Source organism: Salvelinus namaycush, chromosome 5 (genome assembly GCF_016432855.1).
Source record: "Salvelinus namaycush isolate Seneca chromosome 5, SaNama_1.0, whole genome shotgun sequence".
Classification (NCBI taxonomy): domain Eukaryota; kingdom Metazoa; phylum Chordata; class Actinopteri; order Salmoniformes; family Salmonidae; genus Salvelinus; species Salvelinus namaycush.
The window spans coordinates 47,851,448-47,869,045 of record NC_052311.1 but is presented as its reverse complement, the minus strand read 5'-3'; the positions used below and the strand labels follow the sequence as shown (position 1 = coordinate 47,869,045).

Genomic DNA, 17,598 nt, shown 5'->3' with positions numbered 1-17,598 from the left:
GGGGAAAGCAACATCGTGTAATAGGATTTAAAAGGAATGTTTGTTTTGTACATTTCCCACATTGTGGCCTTGAAATATCGGATAACTAGTGTTATGGCTGAACTGGTACACATCATTAACATAAAAACCATTTGCGTCATCTAATGTAGGACAAATCAGAATGAAATGTTTGTTCTAAATATGTAATTCATTAAGTCGACTGCTGGTGTGATATACATAAAAATGCAAAGACTAAATAAAGGTACAGTCTCCGCTTCATTTGTCTTTTAAATACAGGTCATTTGCATTACATATAATAAAGTATGTTTAGGGTGAATTTGATTGCATCTGACCGTTTCGTGTCGAATTCCTACAGGTCTACACAGTCAATGCAGTTTCGAAAAGGAACCCAAAACTCAGTCATATCATGATGTACTGTTGGGCAGTCAGTATTGGCAAAGGGGCACGTTTAAAACTGGTAGCAAGGCAGCATGTAGATGTCAACTAAGATTGGTATAATTACATTACTGTTTCAAGTCTATAATTATGTCACTTCACCATAAAAGTATCTTAAAAGCATGTCATTACAATACATTGCATTATTCACTTAAATGAGTAAGAAAGTACACATGATGGAGATGAAAGGGCAATTGAACAAAAAGAGGACAGAGAAATAATTGAGGATGCTTCCTGTAACTGTCGAAAAGATCAGGGCAATTTTTTTTTCCTTCAAGCTCTGAGAATTCACCTGCCTAGACTGCAGGAATATGTCCATATGTGACCTTTGGCCTTTGAGTCCTGTCTCATACGAATACGGCATGCTCGGGGGGGAATCCCTCCTTTAAAATCAACATAAACATCTGAAACGACCCAATTACATAGCTAGCCCCCGCAGGTTCACACACTGTCAGTCAGTCCATAAAGTGCACTCTCTATCCTGCAGTACGGCTTGGACGTCAACAAAAATGTGAAGAAAAAAGGTGGAGTTTGTGAGAGAGGGTGAGTCGGGGTCCTCTGAATGACAAAGTCTTTCCCCCTATTCGTAGTGACTGTGAAATACATTGCAGTTCGGCGTCTTGGGGCTTTACGTTAATAAACGTAGCCCTCGCTGTACGGGTGTGCTGGGTTGCAGTAGGGCCCCGCCTCCTGCACGTAGGCCATGTTCTCGTCAAAGTGTGACAGCGGCACCGTGTCCTCCTCGTTGATCTGCCGCTCCATGTCCGTCTTCAGCACGGGCCGCTGATTGTCAGGGAAGGCCATGGAGAACAGAGCCTCGGGGTCGCACACAAATTTGTACACGTATCTCTCCCCTGCCACCTGGAGATAAGATAAGATTAGATAAGATAAAATGAGATTAACTTTATTGTCCCCAAAGGGACATTTGTCAGAGCACATGGTTGGCTATGGAGAAGAAGGTATTACAGCTAATCAAACGCAGAACCATCGTCATATGTCTCTTGTCAGGGTGCAGCCTTAGGCCTCTTTTACCTTCTGCATAATGCCTTTTTCGTAGTAATAGCGTAACGATCGGCTGAGTTTGTCATAGTTCATAGCTGGTCGATTCTTCTGGATTCCCCATCGACGTGCAACCTTTGTTACACACATCCACGAACAGACAGACGCACATAAACAAAGGGGAAATGGCCATGGTGAAATGAATAGAACCAGAATGTCATAGAAAGATCTATTATGTTTAGTTGAGGATTAGTGGCTTCAGTCTTGTAACATATTCCCTGTGCATAATAAGAGGTGAGAACATAACACACCCCCTGTTACACAACTTCCCGGTAAGAATGCAATGACGTTGTCTAAATGTCAAAGCTTACTAATCCATATTTCCTAATAACAGCAATTAGAGTGGAACCAGACTCCACACCCCTTGACAGGGATGTGTTCATTAGGAACTTGTCACCCACCCAGTGGAGCAGGCAGCAGATGTTACAGCACCTGTCTACCAGACCACACAACCTCCCATCCTCCATTCTAAAGCCCTACTCCCACTGTCTCTGTATACCACTCTCTCTCTCTCCCTGTCTCTCTCTCTCTCTCTCTAACCCTGTCTCTCGTTCTCTCTAACCCTGTCTCTCGCTCTCTCTAACCCTGTCTCTCGCTCTCTCTAACCCTGTCTCTCGCTCTCTCTAACCCTGTCTCTCTCTGACTCTCTCATCCCCACTCTCTCTTTCTCTCTCTCTCTCTGCCTGGACCCAACACTAAAAACATTGCGCCCCCTTTCATGTCCTCATGCTCATTCATGTGTTACACCTGCCCGGGCCAAAGGCAAAATTTACGGCCACCCAAAGCCCAAAGTTAGCGCGTTTGGTCACCTGATGGTATGAATGGCCGCCCTGTTCGCTGCAGCTGGCTGGTCCCACTGAGTTGGGCCATGTGGAATAATGCCAAGTTACCCCCCCCCCAACACACACATACACATACACACACACTCCACTAACCATTACCAACACTCCGGACACTGACTGTGCCTCTCTGTCTGTAATGTGAGCGCACAAACCCAGACCTGTTCCATTTCAAAGGGCTGAACTGTCAACACCGTTTATATTTTTAGGAACAGGTTAATTGAAATATTTAGTAGGCCACTCTCCGGTTGACAGTGTGTTTGATTTGATCAGATTACATACTTTTAGCACGTGGTGAAGCAATAAAAAAAGAACGTCAGTACGGTACATTGCCTCGTTCAAAATGTTTCCTAACACATTATTCTGACCGTTTGAAGAGCAGATTTCACCTCAAACTCACTTCAATGATCAGAATAATCTGGTCACTGTTGCTTGAAGGGACTAAAATACTCTATGTGGAATATGATGAGACAGACATGCTCTCACCTCCTCAGGCTCGATGAGTTTGAACTCCATGCCCCTGCCAGTCCAGGCGATAAAGTGAGAGTTGGACGGGTCGTCCAGGAGAGCCACCAGGAACTGCCAGAGCTGCAGTGAGCCTCGGCGCTGGTAGGTTGGACCTTCACGGTACAGACCTGACTCCTGCTTTATGTCACCTAGAGGGGGGATGGAGGAAGGAGGGGGATGGAGGGACGGTTGGGATGGTGGGAGGAGGTTGTCATTTCACATGTTTCAATTGCTTAAAATGTCTTTGATTGAAATTACAAGTGAAAGCAGCAGTTTATGTGTCGCCTCTTGGACGTCTCACCTTCAACCTTTTCGGGGACCACGCAGGTGTCGTCGTAGAAATGTCTCGCGACTTTATCGAACATGCAGCCTGAGAGACGAGACAGTGTTGAGAAATCGCATTGGGAAAACGGCAACTTGGACGGGATGAATAACCCAACCAACATGCATGTCTCCAAGTGTCATCCCTCACCTTCAGTCCTGCTGCTGTGAGCCAGATAGCCGTCTTGCCTCAGGTAGACAGAATGGCAGCTAGGCACTTCTGCTGGAGACAGGGGAGAATGGGTGTTATAAGGCCTTAAGGGAGCATTAGGACAGTATCCGATATCTGACAGTAGTCAGTTACCGCTCACTCACTGCCCCTGATAAAATAACATGTCTTCTAGCATCGCACTGGAGCTCAGTCAACACCAAGTATACAATATGAAACTAGTACTGAACAGTGTAGTGTCTTAGTCTTGGCTAAGCTCAAGGTAACCTATTAGCAGCGTTGGAGTAAATGTAGCATAACGTGTCGGCCATGTTTTCTGCCTGTTGTGTTTCTTCAGCAGTGAAGCATGATGGCTGTGATGACTTTGTTTCACTGCCGACAACTTCACTGGTACTATTTATAATAATATTATACTGTATATGTCTGGCCCTCCTACAACATTACAGCTGCTGGTTACAATCAAAGAGCCGAAACAGTTACAAAGTGAATGGTCAATAAAATGACTAATCCCGTTAATTTAATTCATCAAAGTAATGGGCTTGTAGAGGAAATTACTGCTAATGAAATTACCAGGCTCCCCTCCCATCCTCTCAACAGGCCTGGTCTAGTAACCAAGCTGCAGAATGACTGCTAATAAATTCGCCTAAATGGTCAATCTGGGATATAAAACATGCTGGAAAAGGACTCGCTCTGTTCATCCATGCCATCGAGATACATGGAAACCTGTGTAAATGTTTGCAGGGTAATGTTCATTAGACACCAAACTGAAGACAACCGACTGAAATAAACTGTCCAGTGTGGCTCAGTTGGTAGAGCATGGTGCTTGCAACACCAGGGTCGTGGGTTCCATTCCACAGGGGAACAGTATGAAAATGTATGCACTCACTACTGTAAGATGCTCTGGATAAGAGAGTCTGCTGAGTAACTCAAATGTAAATAGTGAGGACTACCTGGATATAGAAACATTTTGTTTTCTGTTGCGCTCTCTTATGAACATGTCCCTGTTGAAAAGGGCTCATGTTACAGAGAGAAGGCCAACTCAAAGGGAGCTCAGTGCTGTTTATATTGAAATCTTTCTCTGCAGTGGACGCCACATTCCACCCTGACTGGGCACACTATTACACCACTCCACAGTAATCTCTCCTTGGCTCTATCTTATGAATGAAGCCAGCAGTCCAGTGCAGGTTCATTCATTCATGCCCCGGCGTGGCCTCAGGGACCCGGGGGGGGGGGGGGTTAGAACACTCCACCACCCCTTCTGCGGGGGCGGACTGTGACCAGGCACAAAGATTAGAGCACCACAGGAAATGGAGCCCGGCACAGACATCCAAACCAGAACCCCCTGCGCTAATAATGGGTTAATCCAATCAACAGGCCCATTCCTCAAATGACAACTATCTGGTCTGATTAAAAAGAGGGTAGTTTGATGCTGTGGTGGGTCCAAATGCTCAAGTATTTGGTTATATTACTGAGTGAAAAGAGTGTCCTTTGGTTGAATTTCATGATGGACAATAAAATATAAATATACAGTAGGCTACATTTTTCTATAGCTCTTACCCTAGTTATAGATTCAATAGTTGTAAAGATGGGGAGAGGTCCGGACGTAATAAAGAGATGTTCTGATTTTTTTGACACAACACTCCACAAAGCATGTCCTGCATCCTGCAGGCTGTATGTATTGATATGTAGGCTACGTGTGAAGTTTTTAAATGTGTGTAGTTCTGTCCTTGAGCGGTTCTTGTCTATTAACGTTCTGTATTATCTCATTTGTCATGTTCTGTGCGGACCCCAGGAAGAGGAGCCGCTGCTTTCGCAACAGCTAATGGGGATCCTAATAAAATACCAAATAAGATAATGACACCGCAATATTAAATACAACATATTTTACTGTATCTCTCTGACCACCCCCCCCCCCCAAAAAAAGAAGAAGATACCCATTACGCCCACTCACCTGAGTCATAGGTGAAATCCCTGGGCTCCTGTTTGATCATCATGGAGGGGGGGTACGTGGGGGGAATGGGCGCCCCCACCATGGCAGGGTGCTCAAACAAGGGGTCGGGGTACTCCTGCTTGAAGCCTTGTGGGGGGAACAGGATGTTGGGCTCGGACATCTGTCTGTGGTACATGGGCCTTCCGTCCCGAGACATCGACGGTGGGGAGGGGAACGAGTGGCAGGGCTCCGACAGCTGACGTCGAAATCTGACAAAGGCAAAAATATTACATTTTCACAAATTTTCATGATAACCGATTGAGACAGACGGACTGACATAAATACACATGCTTATACCTAAAGCTTGACAATTTATACAACCCTTGTGTCTAATTAGAATGGTACATCTAGATTCTGGTAAACTGTACTGAATGTACTAAAATTATCAAATAAATGTAAAATGTGCACTTGAAACTATGTCAATAATGTTTTGTTAGTGCCAGTTTAAAGATGATGTAGTGGTAGCCTACAGTACACAGTAGCTGTGTAGTACAGTACCTGTGGTCCATGGAGTAGGCGCTGTCCGGGAGGGTCTGGAGGTGGGGGTACGTCCTGTCTGGTTTGGGGGTGGGGACTGTCGTGGGGGAGCCATGATGAAGGGGGGACACGGGGGTGCTGCAGGGGGGCGTCGCTGGGCTGGAGGGCTTCATGCCTGTGGGGTGTTTGTGCTGCTGGTAGGCACTGAGAGACACACGGGGTGGAGGGATCAGTCTGATGTTGTTTTTACATTATATCCATGCATGCCATTTGACGGAAGCCATTGTAGTGTGGCCTAGTATTTGAACGCTATCCTTTTTCATATCCAATCGTCTTTTATGTTATAGTTATTGTCAAAATGACAGTTTTAAAAACTTTTCGGACAAAATTTTGAATTTGAATTTTTACACATTTTCCTTCTTTAAGAAAATATATATTTTAGCGTATATGTTTAGGGTTTCAAACACTTTTGTGTCGCCTCTTCTAGAATACTTCTTCAAGATGACCCTTGACGTACACGGTACTGTAATATTGTAAGCATATATCAATGCCATATATCACAAGTCAAATCAATTCAAGATTTAACGTAACTAGGCAACTCTTGTGCCATGGGCATATTGGTTCGTTTGAAAAAGCAGTTCATTGAAATGAATTGAACTTGCACCTTAGGTAGACAGTATATTATCCTAGATCTATTCCCCAAGTCAAGTGCATCCAACTTGAAACATTTAGCACAGCACCTGGCCTTTTGTTTCATAGGGAATGACTGCAATTAAGTAATACAACATTGAAAACAGGGTGGGAAGCCAGAAGTACTGTAGTTTATCAAGCAATCATAACGAAGCAGTCATTATCCATCCAACAGTGTGGAGATATATTGGACAGCCTGTGGAGATGAAAAAAAGACTGCACAACGTGTGTTTAATGTTTATTTTAATCAAACCACATTTACCCGCAGAATCCTTGTGAGATGTCGCTACAGGTCAAATAAATACTACTTCAATATCCCACAGGATATTTTACAAACCACCAAAACCTACGATGTTCATTTTTGGGTGTTAGTCTATTTCTTTGTATGCAATCTGGCTCTGTTGGTTCCAGATAGGGGAAAGTGACTGGTGCTGTGGCTTACCTACCTGATGTTGTACAGGCACTTCTCCCCATAGTGGAGTTTGAAGGGCCGCTCCTGGCCACAGGTGGAGCCCAGCTCGGAGCAGGGGCTGTGGGGCTCCTTCTTGATCTTCAGCTGCAGTCCGTGGAATGCCACTACGACATGTATGTGTGAGAGGGAGGGAAGGGGGATGGAGAGGAGACAGGTGGAAAGGTACATTAGATTGGTGATGTTGAAACATTTATTCAGTAACTCATTCATTATTTATCAGTACTCTATATGTCCAAATGTACAATAGTCATATCACCATGGAAAGTAAACCTATTTCGAAGGCCCTTCCACCACATATAAAATCCTTACTCAACACTTGGGTAATAGGTATACATAAAAGCATATCCAGTACTTCATCTTACTCCAATGCTTTCCCTAAGAACAGGGCCGGGATCTATGCAGACTATTTATATTTCTAAGTCCAGAATCCCAGTCTTCATCACTCACTGTAACTCACTCTCTTCCTTCCTGAAATATGACAATCTCAAAGCAGGGCTAGACTCCACTAAATCCATATCACTTTTCAGCTAACTGCCAATAATGTCCAGACAACACTAACAAGGCCCATTGATCTGAGCCCACTCTCTGTACCTATGCCCAGTTCCCCACAGTGGCCTGTGCATTTAAGAAGCTGTTAAGTGCCAAATCAGTCCTGATTAACGTCCCATCATCTTGAGTCATGATCAACACTAATTCACTTGGCCACGCTGATGAAAACCCAGTCAGTCAGGATCAAGTCAGTCCTGGGTACCTGGAGAGCTAGTGTGTCATCGCTAATAAACACATGTAGGCTACGTACGTGCACGAACATGCACACGCGGTTGCACCAGGCACATGCACAACTACTGAGGAGAGTATAAACCCAAAGTGCTTTACTTATGCAGAGAATAGGGCACAATCATTTCCTCGTTAAAGTTGACAGGAAGAGGTTGGTCAATTTTCATGTTAAAATCCGTATCAGACACACTGCGTCGTCAAAACAAAGTAGATAGCGATCATAAAGGGAGTGAAAATCAATCAAACTAAACAAAAAACAAAAATTGCTTGTCTTTTCTCTGGTTATTTAGGGCTAGAACCATGCTCAAATGTCTACATGGGTGATTGCCAACCCAGTGTATATTTTTCTTGAATGGGCCTTGTAAAACAAGTCCATTCCGGGGCTGATGACTGAGGAAGTAGTTTAGAGGTTGAGGAGCTGAGAGAAGCGGATGTTTTGAGTTTCTCACTGCTGACTGACAGCTTGGCCTGTGTGACAGTGTCACAATCTCTCTGTGTGGAGGAGTCGATCTGTCAACACCCCATCTGACGCCTGGGTCCCAGGGGACTGATGCACGGGGCACGTTGTGGCAAAGCACAGGGGATGTTCACAGGTCTCGCTGGCCTCGGTGGGGTGCGACCTTTACGGGTCATCGATCGGAGGTCAAAGTGGTACTTCCTGAGGGGAGACCTTTGACGAGGTCGAACGGCGTCACAGGAGTCGCAGACACAGAGGCTGCAGCCTTATCTGACTAATTAAAGGCTTATGGCAAGAGGGACAATAAGTAACAGAGACTTATTGTTTACTGTTTTGTGATGTACATGTATTTATCAATGGACATACACTGAATAAAAATATAAATGCAGCATGTAAAGTGTTGGCCCCATGTTTCATGAGCTGAAATAAAAAATCCCAGAAATGTTCCATACGCACAAATAGCTTATTTCTCTGAAATTCTGTTTACATCCCTGTTGGTGACAATTTCTCCTTTGCCAAGATAATCCATCCACCTGGCAGGTGTGGCATATCAAGAAGCTGATTAAACAGCATGATCATTACACAAGTCCACCTTGTGCTGGGGACAATAAAAGGCTACTTTAAAATGTGCAGTTTTGTCACACAACCAAATGCCTCAGATGTCAAAATTTTTGAGGGAGCATACAATTGGCATGCTGACTGCAGGAATGTCCACCAGAGCTGTTGCCAGAGAATGTAATGTTCATTTCTCTACCATAAGCTGCTTCCAACGTCGTTTTAGAGAATTTGGCAGTACGTCGAACCGGCCTCATAACCGCAGACCACGTGTAACCACGCCAGCCCAGGACCTCCAAATCTGGCTTCTTCACCTGTGGGATCGTATGAGGGGGTGGGGGTGCTGAGGAGTATTTATGTCTTTAATAAAGCCCTTTTGTGGGGGGAAACTAATTTTTATTGGCTGGACCTGGCTCCTCAGTGGGTGGGCCTGGTTGCCAGGCCGACCCATGGCTGTACCCCTGCCAAGTTATGTGAAATCCATAGATTTAGGGTCTAATGAATTTATTTAAATTGACTGATTTCCTTATATGAACTGTAACTCAGTAAAATCTTTGAAATTGTTACATGTTGCGTTGATATTTTTGTTCACTATAATTATGGTTTATGAAATTAGGTTTTTGTTATACAACACAGTAGCTTAATATGCAAATGAACTGAATGCGCTACAATGTTAAGAACAGCTCACGCGCTCTAAGAGAGGCACCTAAAATAGAGATGGAAATGTCACCATAGATTTATCAGTGGGGTGCCAAATGTACACCAATCAATATGGAAGACATCACGTGTAACGAGAACAGATAAACCTTTTTAGAATGTCAGGTCCATCAATGTTAAATTGCTGTGATTATCTACAGATTGATTTACCTAAATGACTGTGTTTCATAAGAACAAGCATTTACGACAGTTAATTACATCATTTTGAATGGATTTCATTTGAATTTCTCAAATATTCTGTCAATTTCTTTGGCTGGTTTTCTGTACAAAATGAACATGCGTTATGCTTGCCTACATTATTTGCATTTTAATATTTTGTTTGGCCCTATTCCTTATTTAGAAACCAAAGCATTTGGTTCAAAACAACATTTTGATCATAGATTTTTTATAAATACAGATTTTAGTCTATTTGCCTTTTGTCTCTGACTTGACTTTAAGTGCACACAATCTCTTTCATTGATTATTTTGGTTCCCTTATCATAATCATATTTGAAATACCTCCCAACCAGCTATGCCGTTCACAGTGAATTTTCTCAATACAGCCACTATATTAGCTGCAAGCTAATAAATGTCATTTTGGTGCCAATCATTCCAAATTACCACAAAACGCCCTTGAGGGCAACAGTTGTGTGCGTTGGGTTACAAACTGTGTATTTTGGCATTTACAGTGAAGTCTACTTTTGGCAGATATTTCTCCAGTCCATTCATAAAATAGCAACAGGGCGGGGGGGGGGGGGGGGGGGGGGGAATCAATTATCACAAACTAAGTGCTTGCCATTACTGATAATGTTAGTAGCTTATCTGCTGATTACATGTGGTCTCATTTTACACCACCTACAGTACTTCCTCATACCCTGCTAAGTTATGCTAATGAGAGCATGGAAACCACTAACATTGAAGGTATTAGACAAAGAAAATGTCTCCTCCATGTGCAAAGCCTTAAGATTCAGTGTCTGGAAGTTTCCCTTTCAAAGTTGATGTTAAGTATGGTTGATGGACATGGAAAAATTGTCCACAAGTGAGGTGATAAAGTGAGGACATGAATGCTTCTCTGTGAAGCGCAAAAAAAGATGTCAAAAATATCAGCTTGATCAACAGTGTTCTCAAAGTCTATTGCCACGTTTCCACCTGTTCTCAATGTATATTTCTTCATACTGTAAGAATGAACGGACTGCACGTGTCATACACCTCGTTTTACCTCTATTGACCTCTAAACAATCCCACCATCCTCTCTCACTCTCTCCTTGGTGAAACCCATATTGGAGTGCTGCAGGCTGGGACGCCTGCTCGAGAGCCCAACCACGGTGCCCTCACCCTCCCTCCCACCATCTGTTTGTGCCTTTCCAGTCTGCTTCGGCATGCCAACAGGACGTTTCCTATGGTCAGCAGTCTCCTACTACAATGGACACGATGGGCCCTGGATGGCTTTGAAGGACATGGGGACCTCAAGACCTTATGGATGTTACTGTGCAACCATTTTGGATCCTATAGTGGATATGTACCATACTGTATGTCTATGGAGCTCAGAGAAACTGGTAGGAGGTTCCTCAAAGCCAAACAGTTCCTTGAGACAAATGTAAAAATAAAAGTATTGAAATTAATAAAATATTCTGAGGTGAATATCAAACATGTGAGTGATAAAGGGGGGTAATGGTCATTACAGACACAGTTTCCTGCTTTCTCACTGTTGCACAGGCCTTTTGGCTCATCTAAAAGACATGTGCTAGCACTGGATCCCACTGAGCTCCACTCACTCCATGTCTGTCTCCACGCTGGCTGACTTCCTTCATAACCCCACTGTGCCAACAACAGCCTCGTCTCCACTCACTTTAAATGCTCATTGTACTGTGCCACCAAGTGCATTATAACGTATAGCACATTTATGTCAAGATATATTGGATTTCTTCCAGTATAACCACCACAACACATACTGACAGTTATAGAGGATAAAATACTTGAATTTGAGATTATTATATATATATATATATATATATATATATAAAACACTATTTGATTATTATCACTCATTGCAAACGACTCAAAATATTTGGATGTTTTTCTACATAAATAAACCCCAGTGCTATAATATCATAGCTACCTATTCTACCCCCTCTCTTCTGCCCCTGTCTGCCAACCCGCAAGACTAGCTCTCTGGAGAGCACATGTGAGAGTGAAGGTGGGGGTACTGAGAGACATGGAAAAACACACACACTCACACATACACACAAGTGCAAACACACACACACACACACACAAACACATAGACTCACACATACATATACAAATACAATAACATTGTGGCATCATATACTCACAGTTTTCAGTCTGGAAGTCTGGGACAAACTGCTCGTCATTGTCGGGAACTTGAGCTAGAGAAAGAAGCAGAGAGGAGAGGAAAAGGTGATTTTCATGCCGATGGACAACACCAGACTCATGATATCCAGTCTAACCATGTCAATCCTTTCCTTTGGCGAAAAGCCCCTAAAGACTTAAAAAATCTCTTTATGGACATTTATCTATTCATGAACAAAGCAATGTAACCGCAGAATCCTCCCAATGTTTATCCAAGGTATAACGCACCGATGGACAAACAGAATGCAAACGGTGTAGCTAAAAGTTAAAATAACGGTCTCTAGGGAGAAAGAATGTATTGTTTTTCCCCCTCTTTCTCTTGATTACATATGTCCTGGGGTTGTCTAGTCTGTTTTTTGATGATGCTGTAGCTTCAGGAGTTTGCTATCTCCACGCCGATAGCAATAACACCCATTGTTAACAGTAGCTAATTGGGTTCTTCCCCACTGCTGAATCCACCTGTACCTGCCAAGTCAGCTCTGCTCCAATCCAGAGTGTTTCACCTATCATTCACACTCCTGTGCCTTCGGCTAATGCTAAGACAATGAAGGCTCTGCTCTGCACAGGGTCCAATTAGGCATGTACATATTTATATCACACATATTTGTACTTTTTAGGTCCCTGAAGTTTGACGAGTTTGGAGAATTGTGGCAAATGGCAATATGAGAAATGTAAATGTGTCATTAGCACGTCTATTTTTGCGCACAAAGAGGTGGATTCTCATTATCACTGAATCAGTATCATGTCGAGGCAGGTCTGTATCACATGATCAAGTTGTTCTGTATATTCACTTTCAAAAGGATCTTTTCACTTTTCAAAACGAGAGAAAACGAACAATCCAAGAAAATAGAAAAAGAAAAACTCCTATTTTCTCACAATATAAGTTGTGAAAAACCATTAGGTCAAGCCTTGTGTGAGCTAATGTTCACCATAAAACAATTGTCAATAAAGTACACTGTTCTGATACACACATGGAAAGATGAATTGTATTGTATGGTGCAATACTGTATAGTGATAAAGATCAACATAACAGCAACTGAAGTATAATTGTAAAACCCTGTGCTCCTGCTGACTTCAACTCTTTGTGCCAGCCATGCCCCCTCTTGTAGAGGGTGTGTGGTGTGCACTGTGATTTCTGCATCAATATGGCCATTGTAAGAACCGTTTCATACAAAGCACCTTTTAGTGCAAAATAATGTCATACCTTGCCACTATAAATAATTACAGACCAGAACTTTCTCTCAATTCAAAATACTGGCTCCACCACAAGACCATGACTGGCAAACATTTCACCCAGTGCAAGCCGGACCACTCAAAGAAAAAACAACAACGTCTCGACCACAACCGTGTACAACTTCTTTCTGCCTCAAGTTTGCTAGCACTGTGCAACACACGCGCACTTGCAGACATCACAAAGTCGCAAGGTTCAAAGCGAGAGGGGAAGAAGGATGGCGACGGACAGGCGGAAACGAAAGGAGAGGGGGACAAAGTGATGTTGCAGCCAGGAGCTGCAGCAGGATGTATGAGTCACTGGACCCAGTCTGTGAATGGGCCAGCTGATCCCTGCAACAATTCCTGGGGAGAGCACCAAAACTGGAACTCTGGAACTCCATTCACAAAAAGAGAGAGAGAAAGAGAGAAAAGAAGAGAGAAAAGAAAAACAGCAAAGCCCCATACACAGGCCCTGAGCAGTAGTGGCACATCCTTTGTCTTTTCCTCAGCCCGTTCTTTTCATCCCAGCCCAACACCATCATGGTCCTGTACCTACAAGTGCTGTGTGTCTGATGGTGTTCGGTTTCAAACAAATCTAGCTAGCGCGCCAACAACAGGGCTGGGATGAAAAGAACGGGCTGAGGAAAATATTTACCGTCTCCTTTTAAAACTTTGAAATCAATAGGCCAGACTACGTCAACTATCATTTTCACATTTGTGTCAACATTTAATTTTAAAAAATTACAGTATTCTAAAATTGCGGCAACCTCACCGAATAGATCTCAAAGTGAAATTGATACTTGAAGAACTCCCAAAAAGAGAGAGAAAAAAAGCCTTGGCCAAAATGGCCAGGTTAAGAACCCTTCAACCTCTCGGTTTGTGCTGTCGGAAATTCAGTCTGTCTCCCATAATTCCTCCTCTTATTTCCAATTACCTGAATGAATAAATCTTTGAAATAGGTAGCTAGGTATTCCTTTTTATCTTAATGGACAGGAAGTCATTTATTAAATCTACTTCAATCTTGAAACGTACATCACATTGATCCATGACATGCAGAACTGTACTCCTTACAGTAATATCTATATCAGGAACCAAGGCCCTTTTTTCCCACTTAAATACTAAAATATTAAAACGACATTCTACTCTTTTACAAGCCCTGCGGTATATACTTCATAATCTAACTGGCAGAGAGTAGCTGGTAAAGTATTCCAATATCTATTTCAAAGCATACTTTTCATTTTTAAAACCCCTAAATTACACTGCAAGCATTTTTAAATGTATTAAAGAATAGATGAATCTCATCAATTATTAAGTTGCCTATCCACCTGTGCAAAGTAGGGAGAAATATGTTTCTACCTCCGTGGAAAATGTAATAAGATAACCGCAAAAAAAAAAAAAAAAGACCAGAAAAACATTACAGTTGATTGAGTATAATAAAAATGTATATTATTGGTTAAAGATCAGCTGTATACTTTAGACCTTAACATTACGACTAGAATTATCTGCCAGTAGAGACTAAGGCCTACTGGATAAAGGAACAGGTTGTCTTGTTCAATACTAATATAGTGCAACAGTAGAGCTGAAGAAAATATCTAAACAATTTACCACAAGTATACACTTTTCTATTTGAATTTGAAATATCTGGTCTGAATATAAAACATCAAAAGTTCAATCCTTCATCAAAAGTCGATTCCCCTCAAAGCTTGAGAGACCAACAAAGGACAAAAGCTCTGACACTGATATAGATTGAACCACAAACGAATGATGCCATTATTGATACCAAATGTAGCCTAATTCTAATCCAAACAATATTTGTATTAAATAGTTAGCTGACACAAGATGTTGGCATGTTTTGTCTTCCATAATGCAGTCCACATAAATCAATGATGTGCAGTGCAAATAAGGAGAAAAATAAATGTGTGGTGCATCGAGAAGGACGTCCCACATACAAAGATACACGCTGTTATGCTATGTGTAGAAAGGGAACTCATGGTACATTTACAATACGAGTTAAGGTGATGGGATCAAATTATACAGCACAAAATGTTGTGGGCTTGTTTTGGTCCCTAAGCAAGAGGCAAGTACAAACTTCAAGATTTGTCACGCATGCATACGATCATATTGACAAGGGAAATGATAATGATTGTAAAGTAATGTAGATTACTTTTATAGAAGCTACAAAGAACTCACACGTTGAATCCACATCCTACTTCATATTTACACCACTATTTACTCAGTCTGAACCTTTGTGATTTCATGTTTTAAAACCTAATGCCAATAACATAGATTGGACATACTGCATATTATAATTTATAGGTCACTCTAAAGGTAATCAAAGCAATAGTAACATCCAAAATGTACCAACGAAAGTGAAAGAATAAAAGGCCATGTTTTTCTATTAACGCACACTGCAGCTTATTGGCAATCAATTGTAAGGAAAAAACATTGCAAACTAATACAAATGTCCCATGCAAAGAAAAGCATTTTCAATATGTAAATGATATTCAAGAGAAGATCAAATGTAGATACAAGCAGCAGACTAACACGTTTACAAACTTAGACATGCACAAACACAGGAAACATGCATCTCACGAAAATGGTACAGGCACAATATGATCAATATTCTTTACTAACCAAAACTTCTGTGCTGCAAACAGGGTGGAAAGAAGACACCCGCGCTTAAATCCTGAAGCATCACGTCTGAGTTATACCACACAGAGCAAGTCTTGCCATTAGAAAAAAAGTATGAAATAAACAAAAACAAAAAAAAGAACTCTCAACAAAAAAATCTCAGTGGCTGATCACAGACCAACTGATTTTTCTAAGTCAAAAGTAAATCCGTTCTTTTTCTTCCAAAAGAAAAATAAAGAAACGGAGAAGACAGCTGATACTACAGCTATGGAGGATGATCTTTAGAGAGATGCGCCGAGAGGAAAAGAAAGAGATTGAGTGAGGGAGTGTGAGAGAGGGAGAGAGATAGAGAGTGAGAGTGAGGAGATGGTAGACGACCGGTGGAGGTGGTGCGGTGGTGGCGGCTCGTGTGCGTTAGCTCTTGCCAAAAGCAGAAGAGACAGTGAGCAGCGGACAGCTTTCTCCTGGTAATTTGTGATGACACTGAGTAGAGCCTCCTCAGTCTCCCTCAAGACCACGCTCATCACAGTCTCTAATGTATGCATGACACACAAGGTGCCTCTTCCACAGAAGCTTTAATTGGACTGCACGTTAGTAGGAATGGAACTTGGGGACAATTTTGTTGTCTACATCTCTACCTTTCCCTTTCCTTCGCTCCAATTCTCTTACTCTGTCTTTTAAACCAAGTGAGCTTGTTGAGCTTTGACACTAAAGTAAATGGGTAAACACTTACCTTCCGCCAGCCAGGTCTCTTGCAGCTGACTGAGGTCCTGGAAGAGTTCTAGGAGAATAAAACAATGGAGGACAATCATGGAGGGGAAGAAAAAATAGGACAAAAAAGCTTCAGAAACAATTCCCTCCACTATGACAGGCTGATAGGCTTAGAATGCCATTGGAGGCTTGGCTAGATGATTCAGAGGCACGTGTGTAACTAATAACAACTCAGTTTGGGTCTGTAGCCACTGACAGATGCTACTCGCAATCTTCACAGGTGAAAGTGTTGTAATTGAGATTTTGCTTAAGAGTGCAGGTGGCCACAAACCAATTGAATTCTGCTAAATGTTAAGAAGCCGTGAAATTAACTTTTTCGTCCCCTCTGCTCTACCTACCTTCAGTGTCCAGGGCCAGGTCAGAGTTAATGAATTGTATTTTTCTGTCATTTGCTGGTCTCTCGCTGTAAGACGTCTTCCCTTGTGGCCTCTAAAAGGGAGGAAAGAAATCAATGTTTCCCACTGGAGTGATTCTGTTGTGTACTAGCACACTTACACAGATGACAGCTGAGAGAGCAATAGATGTCCATCAATCACACAGCTCACACACTTTTAAACTTGACCCTGTCCCTTTTCTTTACCTATAACTACAGAGGAAATGCAACACTTTAATACTAGTAATAACGTTATTACAATATTTCTTAGAATATATAACATCATGTATTACACAGTAATTGTTCAAATATTATGCTATTCGTACATACATCTGCACATGGAGGAGATGACTGAGCGACCAACTGAGTGACCAGCTTAATAACACAATAATGAATAACAATGTCATGATATCTAAGTGCTGTTATATTTGTTATTTGGTCTTGGATTATACGTTAAAAAAAACGTGTCTCTCACTCACATTGGATTTAATATAAGGCACTTGTTGGTCTTGAATCCCATCCATTCTGCAACGCTAATGCTCTACTTTAATTGATAAGCAATTAGCCAGAATTGTCCGCGGAGTGTGCCGTCCGACCACCCTATATCAAGATGGATTGGGGGAAGAATAAAATGAATGGACCGTCTAAACCTACCGAGGTAGTCGACCTGAAACATTTTCATTCATAAAGGTACAAACACCTCCGCAGTGAACTTGCACTACGATTATCCCACTACAAACGTAAATAATTGATATATTAGCTGCATAGCTCACAATGAGTTGTGTTTACTCACC

At 42.1% G+C, this 17,598-nt stretch overlaps 1 protein-coding gene across 4 annotated transcripts; it reads right to left on the bottom strand.

Annotated features, from left to right (window-relative positions):
* Positions 1-1,068: 1,068 nt before the first annotated feature.
* On the bottom strand, positions 1,069-17,328 carry LOC120047590 (ETS translocation variant 1-like). Of its 4 annotated transcripts, XM_038993125.1 has the most exons (12): positions 17,284-17,328; positions 16,770-16,860; positions 16,394-16,441; positions 11,781-11,834; positions 6,934-7,063; positions 5,819-6,001; positions 5,282-5,529; positions 3,313-3,381; positions 3,142-3,210; positions 2,820-2,989; positions 1,468-1,569; positions 1,069-1,296 (listed from the first exon to the last, which is right to left on the bottom strand). In XM_038993125.1, exons 1-12 carry the CDS (start codon positions 17,326-17,328, stop codon positions 1,069-1,071), a joined length of 1,437 nt encoding a protein of 478 aa, XP_038849053.1. The 4 variants fall into 4 exon arrangements, with proteins under 4 accessions (XP_038849053.1, XP_038849054.1, XP_038849057.1 ...); XM_038993126.1 differs by lacking the exons at positions 16,394-16,441; positions 16,770-16,860; positions 17,284-17,328 and adding an exon at positions 15,664-15,724; XM_038993129.1 differs by lacking the exons at positions 5,819-6,001; positions 16,394-16,441; positions 16,770-16,860; positions 17,284-17,328 and adding an exon at positions 15,664-15,724.
* Positions 17,329-17,598: the final 270 nt, after the last annotated feature.